This window comes from Colletotrichum scovillei, assembly GCF_011075155.1.
Source record: "Colletotrichum scovillei strain TJNH1 chromosome Unknown Contig00011, whole genome shotgun sequence".
NCBI classification, from domain to species: domain Eukaryota; kingdom Fungi; phylum Ascomycota; class Sordariomycetes; order Glomerellales; family Glomerellaceae; genus Colletotrichum; species Colletotrichum scovillei.
Genome location: NW_023336269.1, coordinates 3,222,042 through 3,235,525, shown reverse-complemented (window position 1 = coordinate 3,235,525; position 13,484 = coordinate 3,222,042). Strand labels below are relative to the sequence as shown.

Here is a 13,484-nt window from a genome sequence, read left to right as displayed (position 1 = left end):
GGAAGTGACCCTTGATTCTTGGAACATGAGGTGGACTGGGTGACTGGCCAAGGTACCTTCCCAAGGCAAGGAAGGTTCATTTTGGGTTCCATTGCTCTTTCCCGTTGCCGTTGCTGCCACAACTTGTCGTTGCCGCTTCGTGTGGTGTGTGTGGTCTGTTTGCTGCTGCCACTTTCCGTCTGCCATCAGATTCAACTACTTTTAGTACCCGAGCGCACCTCGTACCTTCCATTTGCAATTCCTGCGTACCTTCCCTTTCATATTCCCATACTCTCTCTCTCTCTCTTTCTCACCGTACCTGCCTATTATACCTACCGCCTGGCCTGCCTGCCTACCTGCCTGTTTACCCAACAATACGCTCACTTTCAAAGGGGAAAAAATAAAATAATAGTCACCCCAACAGACCGGGACAGATACCACACACGCGCACACCCGCACGCTACCTTACCTTACACACACTCTCGCACACACCTGAGGCAACTTGACGCGACTTTGCAGCAAGAGGGGCTGGGGCAGAAAAACCGGCCTGAACTTTTTTTCTTATCATCTTATTTTTCCGAACGAAAAGACGCCAGCCAGGAGCTGTCACTCTCGGAAATTTCACCCTTCACTTCCCACACTCATTCCTTGACACCCTCTCACTTTCACTTTCACTCTCAGACTCATCTCACTCACGGATTTTTCTGATCCCCATCATGTCTGCTCAGACCACCGACACCGCCGTCGCGGCACCCGCCCCTGCTGTTGCTGCTGAGGCCCAGCCGGCCGTCGCTGCACCTGCCGCAGAGCCGACTTCGGTCGACGTTCCCGCGCCCGCCGCCGTTGCTGATGCCACCCCTGAGGTCAAGCAGGAGAAGAAGACTGAGCAGCCCGCTGCAGCTGCTGCTGAGAAGACGGAGGACAAGGCTGATGAGAAGGCCGCCGCCGCTCCTGCTGCCGAGAAGCCCGTTGAGAAGGCCCAGACTCCCCTGTCTTCGCTCTTTGAGAAGCTTCCCACCATCTTGGCTGAGGCCAAGCACAACGAGATGTGGGGTGTGCAGCTCTCCGACGACACTCACATCCCCACCACCGTCATCCTGCAGAAGTTCCTTCGCGCCAACGACGATGATGTCTCCAAGGCTGCTGACCAGCTCCAGAAGGCCTTGATTTGGCGTCGTGACACTAACCCCGGCAAGCTTCTTGATGAAGTCTCCTTCGATGCAAAGAAGTTTGGCGATCTCGGCTATATCACCACCCACAAGGACGCCCAGGGCAAGGAGATGATCATCACCTGGAACATCTACGGAGCCGTCAAGGACAAGAAGGCCACCTTTGGCAACGTCGATGAGTGAGTGACAACCCAAGAAAATGAGAATTCCTTGCATCGCATGAAGTAACATTCGACTTACACAACCGAATAGGTTCATCAAGTGGCGCGCTGCCCTTATGGAGCTCAGCGTCCGCAAGCTTAACCTCGACAAGGTCCAGACCGCCATCCCTGACGGCGGCGAGGACCCGTACCAGATGATCCAGGTTCACGACTACCTCAACGTCAGCTTCCTTCGCATGGACCCTGCCGTCAAGGCCGCCTCCTCTGAGACGATCAGAATCTTCGCCATGGCCTACCCCGAGCTTCTCAGCCACAAGTACTTCGTCAACATCCCCGCGCTCATGGGCTGGGTCTTCAAGGCGATGAAGGTCTTCCTCGCTCCCAAGACCATCGCCAAGTTCCACCCTCTCGGCTATGGTTCCGAGTTGGGCGGTGAGCTCCCGGCCTACAAGGACTCGCTCCCCAAGGACTACGGTGGAAACGCTGAGAGCATCAAGACCACCGGCCAGACCGTCAAGTTCGCAGATGCTGAGGCCCCCGTCGAGAAGCCCGCGGCTGATGCTACTGCTGCTCCCGTCGCCGCCGCGCCTGTTGCAACTGAGACCCAGCCTACCGCCGAGGCTCCCACGGCTGTCACCACTGAGACTACGGCTCCCGCTCCCGCTGTCGCTGTCAGCGAGCCTGGTGTCGCTTCTGAGCCCGTCAAGGCTGCTCCTGCGGCCACTGAGGCTGAGAAGACCGAGGTTCCCACCGTCGCCGACTTGAGCATCAATGACAAGACTGAGGCTAAGGAGGAGGCCAAGACTGTTGCTGCCTAAAGGATAACTTAACGGCTTGCATGGTTTGATTCTCTATTCGTGGCTTTTTTTCCTTTTGTTACATGCCTTTGAATCTGTGGGCTGGACCTCGGTTGGTTTTCGCGAGAACATGAGAATGATGTTGTCGCAAGAGATCCATCGGGTTTTTAGGCATCCAGGATTTGCCCGCTCCGTCACCAGTAGAGGCATAGCAGAATCCTGGGTTTGCCCACTGCGTTTTCTCCTTGCGTTCATGCCATAATACCCTTCTAGTGTGTGTTTGTGGCGTTGTCAATTCGAATTCAATTATTTCGATTGAAGACAGGAAGGAAAGAAGGATCAGAACAGAGAGACTAGCAGGAAAGGATGGGAATGTCTCCTCTTTAATACCTAGGTTAGGAAGAAGAATAAAATCAGATTCGACAGTTCATACCTGCGGGAAAACTTGAGGGTCTTAGAAATGTGCAAAGATCGACTGACTCGAAGAAAGGAGAGCTCCATCTAGAGTGAAACCGCACAGCTTTTCCGTGCCCCCTTCTGCTTCTTCGTCTTGCATGTTTGGCAGTCTGTCGGCCGAGTGCATGGATACCTATCCTCGAAGAGTGTGGTGATTGTGCCGCTGGGTGGTTTGCGCACCCACCTGCCCTCTTTGACCCGCATCCCGGGGGGATAAGCAGCGGCGTTCAAGTAAGGTAGCAAGCAGCACACTCACGTATTTCTGCGATGCCCAATTGCAGAACACCACGATTATATAGTATTCAGCCCATTTTGCAGAGCATTTTTGACGAGTCTTTCCAGATGAATGTTCGACCGGTTCTACTTCACCTCGAAAGGTGCGTAGTACCAAATGATGGGGATCTGAACTCAGTCATAGTCCTCGAAGTGCTGAATAGTCTCGTAGTCTGTCTCGCGAATTTTGCGAGGTTCTGACCGCAGGTATTTAGTGGTGCTCATGTCCTGTCAAATTGATCTCATTCGTCGATGAGTGTGATTATCGTCACGGGCATTGTTGTTTGAATTGTATGTTCCCGATAGGATGCTATTGAGTACATCACCACTAGCAGACCAACTATCAATCCAGCGCGAACCAAGCAAAGCAATTCATAAACTGCTTACTGCACCATACATTTTCTTCATCTTTCTGATCTATGTGTGACGTTGATTTTGATATCCCGCCCCGTGAGGGCATTGGTCCCTTGCTCACCAGAGGATGTTTCGAGCCTCGATGTAAGAATCAACAGTAGAGTTACCGATTCCGAGAGTAACTCTCAAGAAACAGTGACTGAGAAGCATGGAATCACTCAAACATAACTCTTCAAGGATGTCTAGACTGTCATGATAGTGTCGTTTTGGTTGTAGATTCGAAACAGATTAGCCCCGAGTGGTCTCCAAGTGTGACGTGATTCGGGAATCCCACCATGCCTATCTCACCATTTGAGCCTGCCACTCAGAGTCCATGATGATGAACCTGACCGTATATAAGGCAGACTGACAGCTTCAGCTTTGAAAGCTATCTTACATGGTAATCATCGGTATCATGAGCAAGTCATTGTTATCTGTTAGTCAGATAACATCATATGGCCAGAGCTGAAGTCCATGTTAGGAGTGTTTGCTTGCGGACCCCAATCAGTTGAATCCACATGGGTGTCCCAATATGGCGAGTGGTCGAGACGAGGAGGAGGATGCAAGTAAGGTGTGGTGTTGCCCATCATGCCTGTATCGGGGCGAGGCTCAGCGCAGCAGCACGGCGGTGGCGCCGGCGATTGAGGCAAAACACAGGAGGTGGTCCGGGAAGATACAAGCAACACAACCAGATGACACTTGAACCTTGCGTTTTCAACAACGCGAGGATCATGAACAACCTCAATTCCGCAAAACCATAAGCCGATGAACTGGTTGCTGAAGGTTGTAAGATTGTGATGGAGCCGGTTTTGGTGGTTTCGGCTTATCCGGCCATGTAGTTGACTTGAGCGGAAGTCAGCAGGATGAAGGATCCAATGTTCAGGGAGTATGTACAAGTGGAGGAGAGGCGAAGACGAGAGTGAGAATAGGACTGAATGAATGGAGAAGAGAGGAGACACACACACAGAGAGAGTCCCGTGTACGCACACGCAACACAACACGGACCGAGCAGGGTTCTGTTTACCTTTAGAGGTTCCCCGGCCCAAAACGAACGAGGCCCGAAGAGAGGCCAGGTCACGTTCATCCATCCGCATCCAGAGACGACCGAATCTCCATGTTTCTTACTCTCACTCACTGCCATTTCCCCCTCTCCGTCTAAATTACTCTCACTCTCCATATTCTCGGTACATTGGGTGCATGTCTCACGTACACACTCTCTGATATCGTAGTTCACCCGAATCTACGCAAGACTGGCGCCAGTCGAGACCGACCAAAGTCAGACAAGAGACGCACAAATTAAAGCAGAAGTGAAGAAGCGCGGCGTATACTGGCCCAACACACCAAGGCAAGCCTTCCCGCCCTGGTTCTTTCACAAGGGGTACAAAGGTCAGCAAGGCCCCGTTCCTCACCTCAGTGTCTTTCGTTTATCTAGAAGCACCTTTCTCGCCTCTTGCTCCCGTCTTCCCCGTCTCTATCTCTTTTTTGCCCTCTCTTTTTCCAGCATTTGCGTGCGTTGACCCCCTTGACTACGTCTCGTACAATTCCAAGCCTGAACTCCTGTGTTCGATATCTCTTACACCCTTCCTAGGTTGAATTTCTGCAATTCAGTCAATCCTATCGCTCTCTCCCTCCGCAAACGGTGAAGAGAAGAATCGCCAGAGCCAAAACCTAACGGGCATATCCCCTAAGCACTCAGAGTTAAGTGGCCAAGGCAGGCTGCAAAGTCAAGCAAAATAGCCAGGCGGCAGCCAGACCGATAGAGCCAGCAAATCCATCAATCAACAACCACCGGTCAACCACCTTGATCCATCCATCAAATCAATCAAATTCAGTCGCGTCCCCACTCCCCGCGCTCTGCCCGTGTCCTCAACACGACACTGGATAACCTGACGGGACGGAAGCTCCCTCAAAGCCATTCTTCTTTACGGATACAAACCCATCACATCCCGCCATCCGCACCAATTCCTCCTTTCACCTACTTTCTACCGCAAGGTACCCTACCTTACCTTAGACTCCGTGTCTTTGTCTCATCCCTCCATCTCACCCTACCTTACCTTACCTTGCCACACCACACACACACACTACACTCCACCTCACTTCCCGCTCTCCGGCTTATCACGACTCACCCTCCAGCGCTACAACTTCTCACGCGCGCTCTTGCCAGGAATTGAACCGCGCTTATTCACAGCAATATCGGAAATCCATCGTAGAATTTCCAACAAACCACAATCGTCCAATTGCCCAATACAGACTTCGGAACTCGGGAACAACTTTTTGACTTTACCAATTTTTATTCGGGTTCCCTTATTCCCTCATCTTTCCCCCTTTTTACACTCCCTCCGCTTGCTAAGGTACTCGGCTGAAGTGCGCTTTGGTTTGCTACGGCACAGAGTACCTCGTCTACCAAATACCCTCGGAAACTACCTTTACCTTATTGCCACTCAATGCCCGGCCGGTAAGCTGAGAGCTAAGAGGCAGCGAACGAGCCAATTCTGCGTGCCTGGGGAGACGGTTTCCGCACACACCCCGGTCTAATCCCTCTCCTTGGCCTTTTTCGTGTCTGGAACTTCTCTGGACCTCCCACCCCCAACTTTCTTCCCACCTCGCAACACACGCACACTCTATTTTGGAACGCGTCGCATCTCCCCTCTGCCGACCTCCAAACACGATATAAACGACGCAAAAGTTCAAAATCGCGTCGAGACTGGGTATTTTCGCCCAACATGTCTCTCCTACACAGCGATAGCGGCTTGCTATCCGCTCTCGCTACTGATTCCTCCTCCAACATCGCGTCTTCCAGCTCCACGCCTCCCACCAGTATATCCGATGTTGCCAGCCAGGCTTCAGAAGGCCCCAAATTAGACGACATCCCCATCATTCTCGAAACCGAAACCATTGTCGAGACCGAAATCGAGGCTCAAATCGAAATCCCTGCGGATGCCATTCCGACTCCCGACCCTGCACCCGAAACGCCCTCGGAGCCCCAGCCCGCAGCGCGCCCACGTCGGTCTTGCTCCGGTAAAGGTGTATACAACCTCTCAAAACTCAGTGGCACGGCGAACCGCGGTCACCGCCGCTCCAAGGGCGATATTGTCGCTGCTGACCGGCGCCGAACCATTTCTGGCGAGACGCTTGTCGATGGCAGAGCCAATACGGACGAAGTGGCGCGTGTCGCTAGCAACCTTGTCCGCGACGGCATTGACGCGTTGGACCTCCAATGGTCTGTTGGAGCTCTCAAGACACCGCGTGCGAAGAAGATTACTGCGGAAAAAGCAGCAACGTCGCGGATTACTCGTCACACGGCGCGTCTTATCGGAACCCCTGTCGAGAGTCTTGCGACTAAAGTCTCCAATCTCGGCAAGCGGAGTCGCAAAACCTTCGAGAAGAACATGTCCAAAATTCCCCGCGAATTGCGCCGCCTGCAAGATACCAAGGAGTTCACCGGCATTGACGAGAAGCCTGTCATCAGAACCGTCTGGTCTAACGGAAAGCTCGTGATCTTGGACGAAAACGGCAACATCCCCGCGCCACCGGCCAAGAAGGCCAAATCTGAGCCGCTCGAGACCAAGAAAGAGGAGGTAGAGGAGAAGGCCGAGAAGGCTGCCGACGCCCCCTCCAAGAAGACGAAGCGTCACAAGAAATATCTCGATCGTGGACTGTATGCCGGCCAATCGGCTCCGTCTGATTTGACCAAGGGTCTGTCGATACCTGAGCAGAGAAAGCTTGCGCAAACACCGGAGCTCAAGAACTATGGTCGCCCCAACAAGGCGCTCCCGTTGCCAATGTTTAATGGACTGCGCCTGCTGCTCAGCGGTCGCGATTTCAAGCTCCCCTTTGACGTCTGCAATCCTTTGCCGCCTGGCCAGCCGAAGCCCGATGACTTCCGCAAGATGACAAAGAGTTAGATTCCCGTCTCCGCTAGCCAAGCTCTCTCACTAACCTTGATACAGACCGTTTCGTTGGCGATTCTCTGAGCCTATGGAAGAAGACGCCGCACTTCATCGACCAGTCCAAGTGCGTCTGCAAACCCGAGGATGGATGCAGTGAGGACTGCCAGAACCGAATCATGCTGTACGAGTGCGACGACAAGAACTGCAACGTGGGCCGGGAAAACTGTACGAACCGTGCCTTTGCCGATCTTCAAGAGAGAAAGGCAGGTGGTGGCAAGTATCGCGTCGGTGTCGAGGTCATCAAGACATCTGACCGTGGCTACGGCATTCGCGCGAACAGATGCTTCGAGCCGAACCAGATTGTCATGGAGTACACCGGCGAGATCATTACCGATGAGGAATGCAACAACCGCATGGAAACCAAGTACAAGGATAACAAGGTGGGTAAAGATCTCGCCAACTTTGACGCCTAGCAACGCTAACCGCATCACCAGTGCTACTATCTCATGAGCTTCGACCAGAACATGATTATCGACGCCACGACCGGTAGCATCGCTCGTTTCGTCAACCACTCATGTGCTCCAAACTGCCGCATGATCAAGTGGATTGTCTCTGGCCAGCCTAGAATGGCGTTGTTCGCGGGGGATAAGCCCATTATGACGGGCGAGGAACTCACCTACGACTACAACTTCAGTCCGTTCAGCGACGAGAACGTTCAAAAGTGTCTCTGCGGCGCGCCAAACTGTCGAGGGATCTTAGGGCCTAAGCCTCAGGAAGTCAAACAGCCCAAGCCTCCCAAGTCGACTATCAAGGCCGTGGTCAAGAGCGCGGTCAAAGCGAGCAAGAGAAAGATTGAAACGATGATTGGCGACGAAGAAGATGGCGGTTCCGCAAAGAAGCGCAAGATCAAGGCTGCCAAGGGAGTGAGACGATCACTATCCTCGACTGGCCTGCTCACCAAGGCTGCGTCCAAGAGCGCGGCTACGGTTAAGAGACGTGTGTCGGCGATGGCAATTCTCGGCGGCACCGGCAAGACGAGTACTCCGGTGAAGTCGGCCAAGGGCACAAAGGCGACTCCGGCGAAGACAGCGGCGAAGAAGGCAACTCCGAAGAAGTCGACACCGAAGAAGTACACGGCACCCAACCCCGCGCGCAAAGCTACCGCAGTCCGTAAGTCGGGCTCCGGGAAGATGCTCAAGACGTACGGAAAGGTCTCGCCCAAGAAGCTGAGCAGTCGTGCACCGAGCATGACGATTGTAGCCGCGGGAGCAGAGAACGAGGAGGAACTTACCCCGGAGAAGAGCAAGGGTCAAAAGCTTCACAGAAGTCTTAGCAAGGCATCTCGCAACGCACTGGAAGAGCTCTCACGCGGTTCCACCATCCGCCTCGTAAGCCCTGAGCTTGTGAGCCCGGGGGCCACGATCACAGCCCGGCAAGATTAGGCGAGCCAGTGGCGAAGTCTGGGCCACATTGCATGAGGCATTCACGATGCCTATCCATCATATTGAATCTTGACGTCGACAAACGAGGGCGGCACGGATGAGTTTGGCGTTGGCAAGGTGTTTTCGGTCATTCAACAGGCGAAACGGAGGCAAGGCATTGTACATTACGGGAATCGAGGGAAGGACGACATGGTACAGGGGAGAGACGAACGAAGAAGTGACGAAAGGGGGGGAGAGGCAATGAGAGACAAGGACGTCGAAGCTTTTGGGACGGACATCGGTCTCTGCCTGAGAGTTGGGCATTCTCGCTTCTCCCCTGCGAAATCTGGCTGCATACGTTTTATCGGAACTGGGGGACTTCATTGCCAGTTGCAGGGAGGGTCTAATCATCTTTTTTTACTTTTTTCCCCCTCAGACGGTGGTCAGCAGCAGCAGTTTTAGGCATATTTTATTTTTAACTGGCATGTTACAACTTTCTTCCGTCCATTGCCTCTCGAGCACACGAAAATGACGCTAAATTTTGATGATGACGCGAGGTGTGACTTTTGGCGACAACCAATGATTTTATTCTCCAACATTTCGTGACTAGCGTGAGGTTGAATTCGTTGACCGAGCCTAGTCTGTCAGGCGGCACGCGCTGGTTGAGGTCAGAGGGGTGGTGAGGGAGCGAGCGAGCATTTTCATCCGGGTACGAAGGTGAAGGGCAATGATGAGGTGAGGCGGTGATTGGGTGATATTTATGACCAATAGACACACCGAGGTGGACTCGTCGGTCAAGAAACAAAGGTACGTACCAAGTAGCTTTGGAATGGAATGCTGCATGGACCTTTTATTCACTCCCGGGCGGCGGGACCCCATTTCTCCCCTTGGCCTTCCGCCTACGGCCTCTGGGCTCTGAGACTGCGACAGGGTGACGGAGTCGTGGGCGGGGCCCGGGGCTGTGCCGCGAATAGTTCCAGAAACCTGCCTAGATTGGCGTGACTGGATGGGAAAATGCAACCCGGGGCGTTGCGGCGAAGCGACAAACAGCAAACGGCGCTGGGGAACGGCCGTTGGGATGAGGTTGGTCGCTGGCGTTCGCGGTGCTCCGGTTTCGCGACGGGTTGGGTGAGATGACTGATTCTGTACTTTTCTTTTTGCTTTTTGGACATCGCCAGTCACTTTCCTCTCGGCTACCTAGGCGTCTTGGTCTAGGGTGGAGTCTTGTTTCTTGTTCCCGTCCTTTTCTGCCTCGTCGGGCGGTATCGGGCGGCCCGCTACGGTTTCCTAAACATGGCTGATTTGTTTTTCTGTGTTTCTTTGTTCTCTAAACTTGGCTTGCAAAAGGGTTGCGCTCTTGGCAGACGGACGTTCTCATCGCAGGCAGGCGGCAGGACGAGGTGTGGCGGCAAGACGCCGGGTCTTACTCCGACGACAGCTGAAGGGGAACACTTGTGATGTGGCTGGTTGTGGCTAGCCACCTTACCTATTGGTCGCAGGTATGACGGGCAAGGGGAAGTAGAGCCCCATACCGTCTGCCCGCCCGTCTGTAAAGTGGGGCCGTAGGGACACCTGATTGACGGTGAAGGCAGGTCACGCTTTTGGCTCGCCGAACAGTGACTTTACCCGGCCGGTGTGTTTCTTCCGTTTCTTTTGTCGATGTCATCCCCTCCGCCAATGAAACACAAGGTAATCAGCTTCTGCCGGTATCGCTCTTGCGTCGCGGCCATCGATTCGCCGTTTAGGAATGGGAAGAAGAGCCTCAACTATCTGGTCATACGCACCATTTGGACCCAACCAAACAACGGCCGGACGTATGTCAGTAGCATTGGAGCATTGGGGACCTATGCACAGCCCCCGTCATCCTCCAATCACCCATTCTGCATTTTTTTGAGCCGCATTCCTTGACTACCTGGGTACCCCTCCAAGATCATTGCTTTCCACTCGTCGTGTGTTTCTCAACTACCTACCTTCCTTCGGGAAAGGCAGACTTTGACTCCCTTTCCGCAACCACGGACAGTGCTTCACGACCACTGGAACTGACACTCAGTTGCTCAATTCCGCGCCTGCGTACTTGCGAATGTGCGCCGCTGCGCTAATCAGTACTTTTTAGCCCCTCCCCGGGAGCCTAGCTCCTGGATCAAGTGGGGCCGTGGACACCGTCATCCTCGAGCTTCACCTTCTCAATTCCCACGACATACCTACCGCAGAGTTGCAACTTTTTCTACACGAAAGCACGAGGCAACCAGCGCTAAAGGCACGAGCCACACTCGATTTCCACTTTTCTGGCCGGATGCTTTGCTTTACATTTCCAACTTGTTACAAAAATCCAAAAAGACTTGGTTCATTCGCTATGCCTGAGTTCTCGCCCTGAGGCTAAGTCTATCTAATTTCTACGTCGTCTCGATGCTGTGGAGGGGTCCGTTTCGTGTATGATGCTGGGTGATGAGTGGCTGTGCCCGGCCAGCGGGTTGCCTTTCTTTCCTTCCCTGTCCTTCTCCGTCTTGTGTGTTTTCGTCCTTGCGGCCCTTATGGCGGCACCTGTTCCCTTCTGCTGTTTGGAAGGTTCTTGTCTGTCGTAGTCGCTATTGCGACTGGTGGCGGCGAAGTTGAAGGACGTGTCGTCCAGGGCGCCAGTCATGGGTGGGGACCTGCCAGATCCAGCAGGTCATAGTGTGACGACTGCCATCAAGAGAGGGTTCTCGTCTACGAGATCACTTGTTAGTCTCTAGCAAGCGTCTTCAAGGCCAGTGGCCAGTGCCATGGTGAGAGAGCCAGACTCACTTAGATCACTTGTTAGTCTCTAGCAAGCGTCTTCAAGGCCAGTGGCCAGTGCCATGGTGAGAGAGCCAGACTCACTTATCGACTAGCCGGAGTCCTGATCGTCGTTGTCGTACACCCAGAGCACTTCTGATGGTGGCAGTATGGGCAGTAAGCGTCGATCTTGCAGTTGAGCGGGCCAGAGGAGCAGTTGTGCTGAGAGAGGAGGGTTGGTTAGCAAAAGGACGAGACCAGGTGATGAAGAGCCGTGCGTCTCTGAACTTACGCAATACCAGACGGTGATCTTGACGGTGGGCGTGGGCTTAGGCATGATGGGCGAGCGTTGAAAGAAGCTTAGCAAGTGTATGAGCTGATTTGACTGCTGTTTGCTGCGGTGCTTGTATAATGAGTCTGGTTTTGATGTGTTTGTATGCTTGAGTTGATGATGATTCTTCTCTTTCGTCTTCGAGATGAAGGGACTTCGATGGGCTTATAACCTATTCTGTTGAGGCAACAGTTGCAAGTGTAATTGGAACAGTCCCATGGCGAGTAGTCGCGCGAGTGCGCATTTCCCAATTCCCTAGTTCGCAAAGCTCGGTGAGTATCAAGCATCTCTGTGGTTTGCACGCTTTTTTCGCGTAGAAAAGTTTCAATGGAGCACTCTGGGGCTGGGTTGTTTTTTTTTGGCTTCGCCTCCTTCCCCGTCAACTCGGTATACCTACACTTTCATTGAATCCGCTTCCCACTCCAATCGTTTTCCAAGTTGGCTTTGGCCTCATCCCGAAGAATGCCTATCTCTGTTTGACTCTTCCAAGTTGCCTCGTTGTGTAAGAGTGGCCGTTTCCCGTTTCTCTTTTCATCTTACAAGACATTACATTACGGTGTACCCCGCCACACCGCTTGGTCTCGCCGGTATGGAAAACTTGACCGAAGTTTACTTGTCTGCCAATGCTACGCAGACCGGAACAGCCCTGTCTTACAGACTGAGGACTCTCTCACTTTATGGAATGTAACTTGGCTGTTGTCGAAGTCGGTCTGACAACGTTTCACGGTACCTGTCACCCAGTGACCGGACGAAGGCGCCTCGAGTCGAGATGTTATCGAGTGACCATTACTGGCTATAGAAGGCATGTTATCAGGCGGATCTTGACATATCATACTGGCAGCAATGCCGGTTGACCGCAGAGTGCTGCGCAAAGAGTCTTTTTCAGGATGACGTCAAATTACTACATGAGGAGGCGGCCACTCCGGCGTACCATTACGAGGCACACTACGACAAGCATTAGGTGTTTCGTCTTTCCAATATCCATTTTTAAGTTGTAATCCCATAGCTAGGCCGATCATGGCATATGATCGCTTTTCTTCTCAGGCGTCTATGTACATGATATTGCATTGCCCCTGCTGTGTCCATAACACCCCCTATGCCAATGCCCAGTCTCCCATGCCTCACGCCCGCGTCTGCTACAGATAGAAGACCTCCACGCAGACCCTCGTCTCCAAGACAAATCGCACTCACTCAGTAATCGGCACGCTGGCGGACTGTGCTGGTCGGGCAATTGAGGCAGCGTCGGTGTCCACAATTGGCACAGTGTGCGTCATTGTGAGGATTGTGTGGTCCATGTTCACAGGAGCTCTGGAAGCGTAGGCGTGTTAGTCGGAGCAAGTCATGGATGACCCAAGATGGAGCTTTCACTTACACAGTACCAGACCTGGTACTCGATGTACTGCTTCTTGCCGCCAGAACTGCTGCCATGGGACTTTCCATGGGAGCCGCCGTGGCCCTTGGAGCTTGAGCTCTTGTGGCCGCCCATTATCGATGATGATGTTTGATGTGGTTGAAAGAGATGACTGAAAGTCTGAGAGTGATGGAGCGGTGCTATTGGTAGTGCTTGATGAAGTAACTGAGAACCGTTGCCGATATCGAGGGAGTCACTTGAAGCGTTGTGAGTGCAAGCAGCTTCTTTTATGTCCCTGGATTCGGTCCTCTTCCTCAACGAAGCATTTGTAAATCCTCACATCCTCACATCCTCAATGTCAAAAGGTGCGCAGTTGCGCAGCTAGCTTCCTCTGAATTTCCTTGAAACAAGAGTCATAAATCGCAGATGAGCAAGTAGCAATCCTCGATTTTCCTCTTCCTCAACCATTTTCCTCTGAGGCTTGGCTTCTTGCGCCACCTCCCCGGTGA

General features: G+C 53.1%; 2 protein-coding genes across 2 annotated transcripts; both read left to right on the top strand.

Moving 5' to 3' along the window:
• Window positions 1-259: 259 nt before the first annotated feature.
• On the top strand, window positions 260-2,532 carry HER10_EVM0001605 (phosphatidylinositol transfer protein sfh5). The gene is made up of 2 exons (XM_035471349.1): window positions 260-1,327; window positions 1,401-2,532. Exons 1-2 carry the CDS (start codon window positions 696-698, stop codon window positions 2,125-2,127), a joined length of 1,359 nt encoding a protein of 452 aa, XP_035326547.1. The 5' UTR covers window positions 260-695; the 3' UTR covers window positions 2,128-2,532.
• Window positions 2,533-4,684: 2,152 nt separating this feature from the next.
• Window positions 4,685-8,940, top strand: HER10_EVM0005043 (SET domain-containing protein). The gene is made up of 3 exons (XM_035474668.1): window positions 4,685-7,128; window positions 7,179-7,558; window positions 7,613-8,940. The coding sequence occupies exons 1-3, from the start codon at window positions 5,952-5,954 to the stop codon at window positions 8,558-8,560; spliced, it is 2,505 nt and encodes an 834-aa protein (XP_035326828.1). The 5' UTR covers window positions 4,685-5,951; the 3' UTR covers window positions 8,561-8,940.
• Window positions 8,941-13,484: the final 4,544 nt, after the last annotated feature.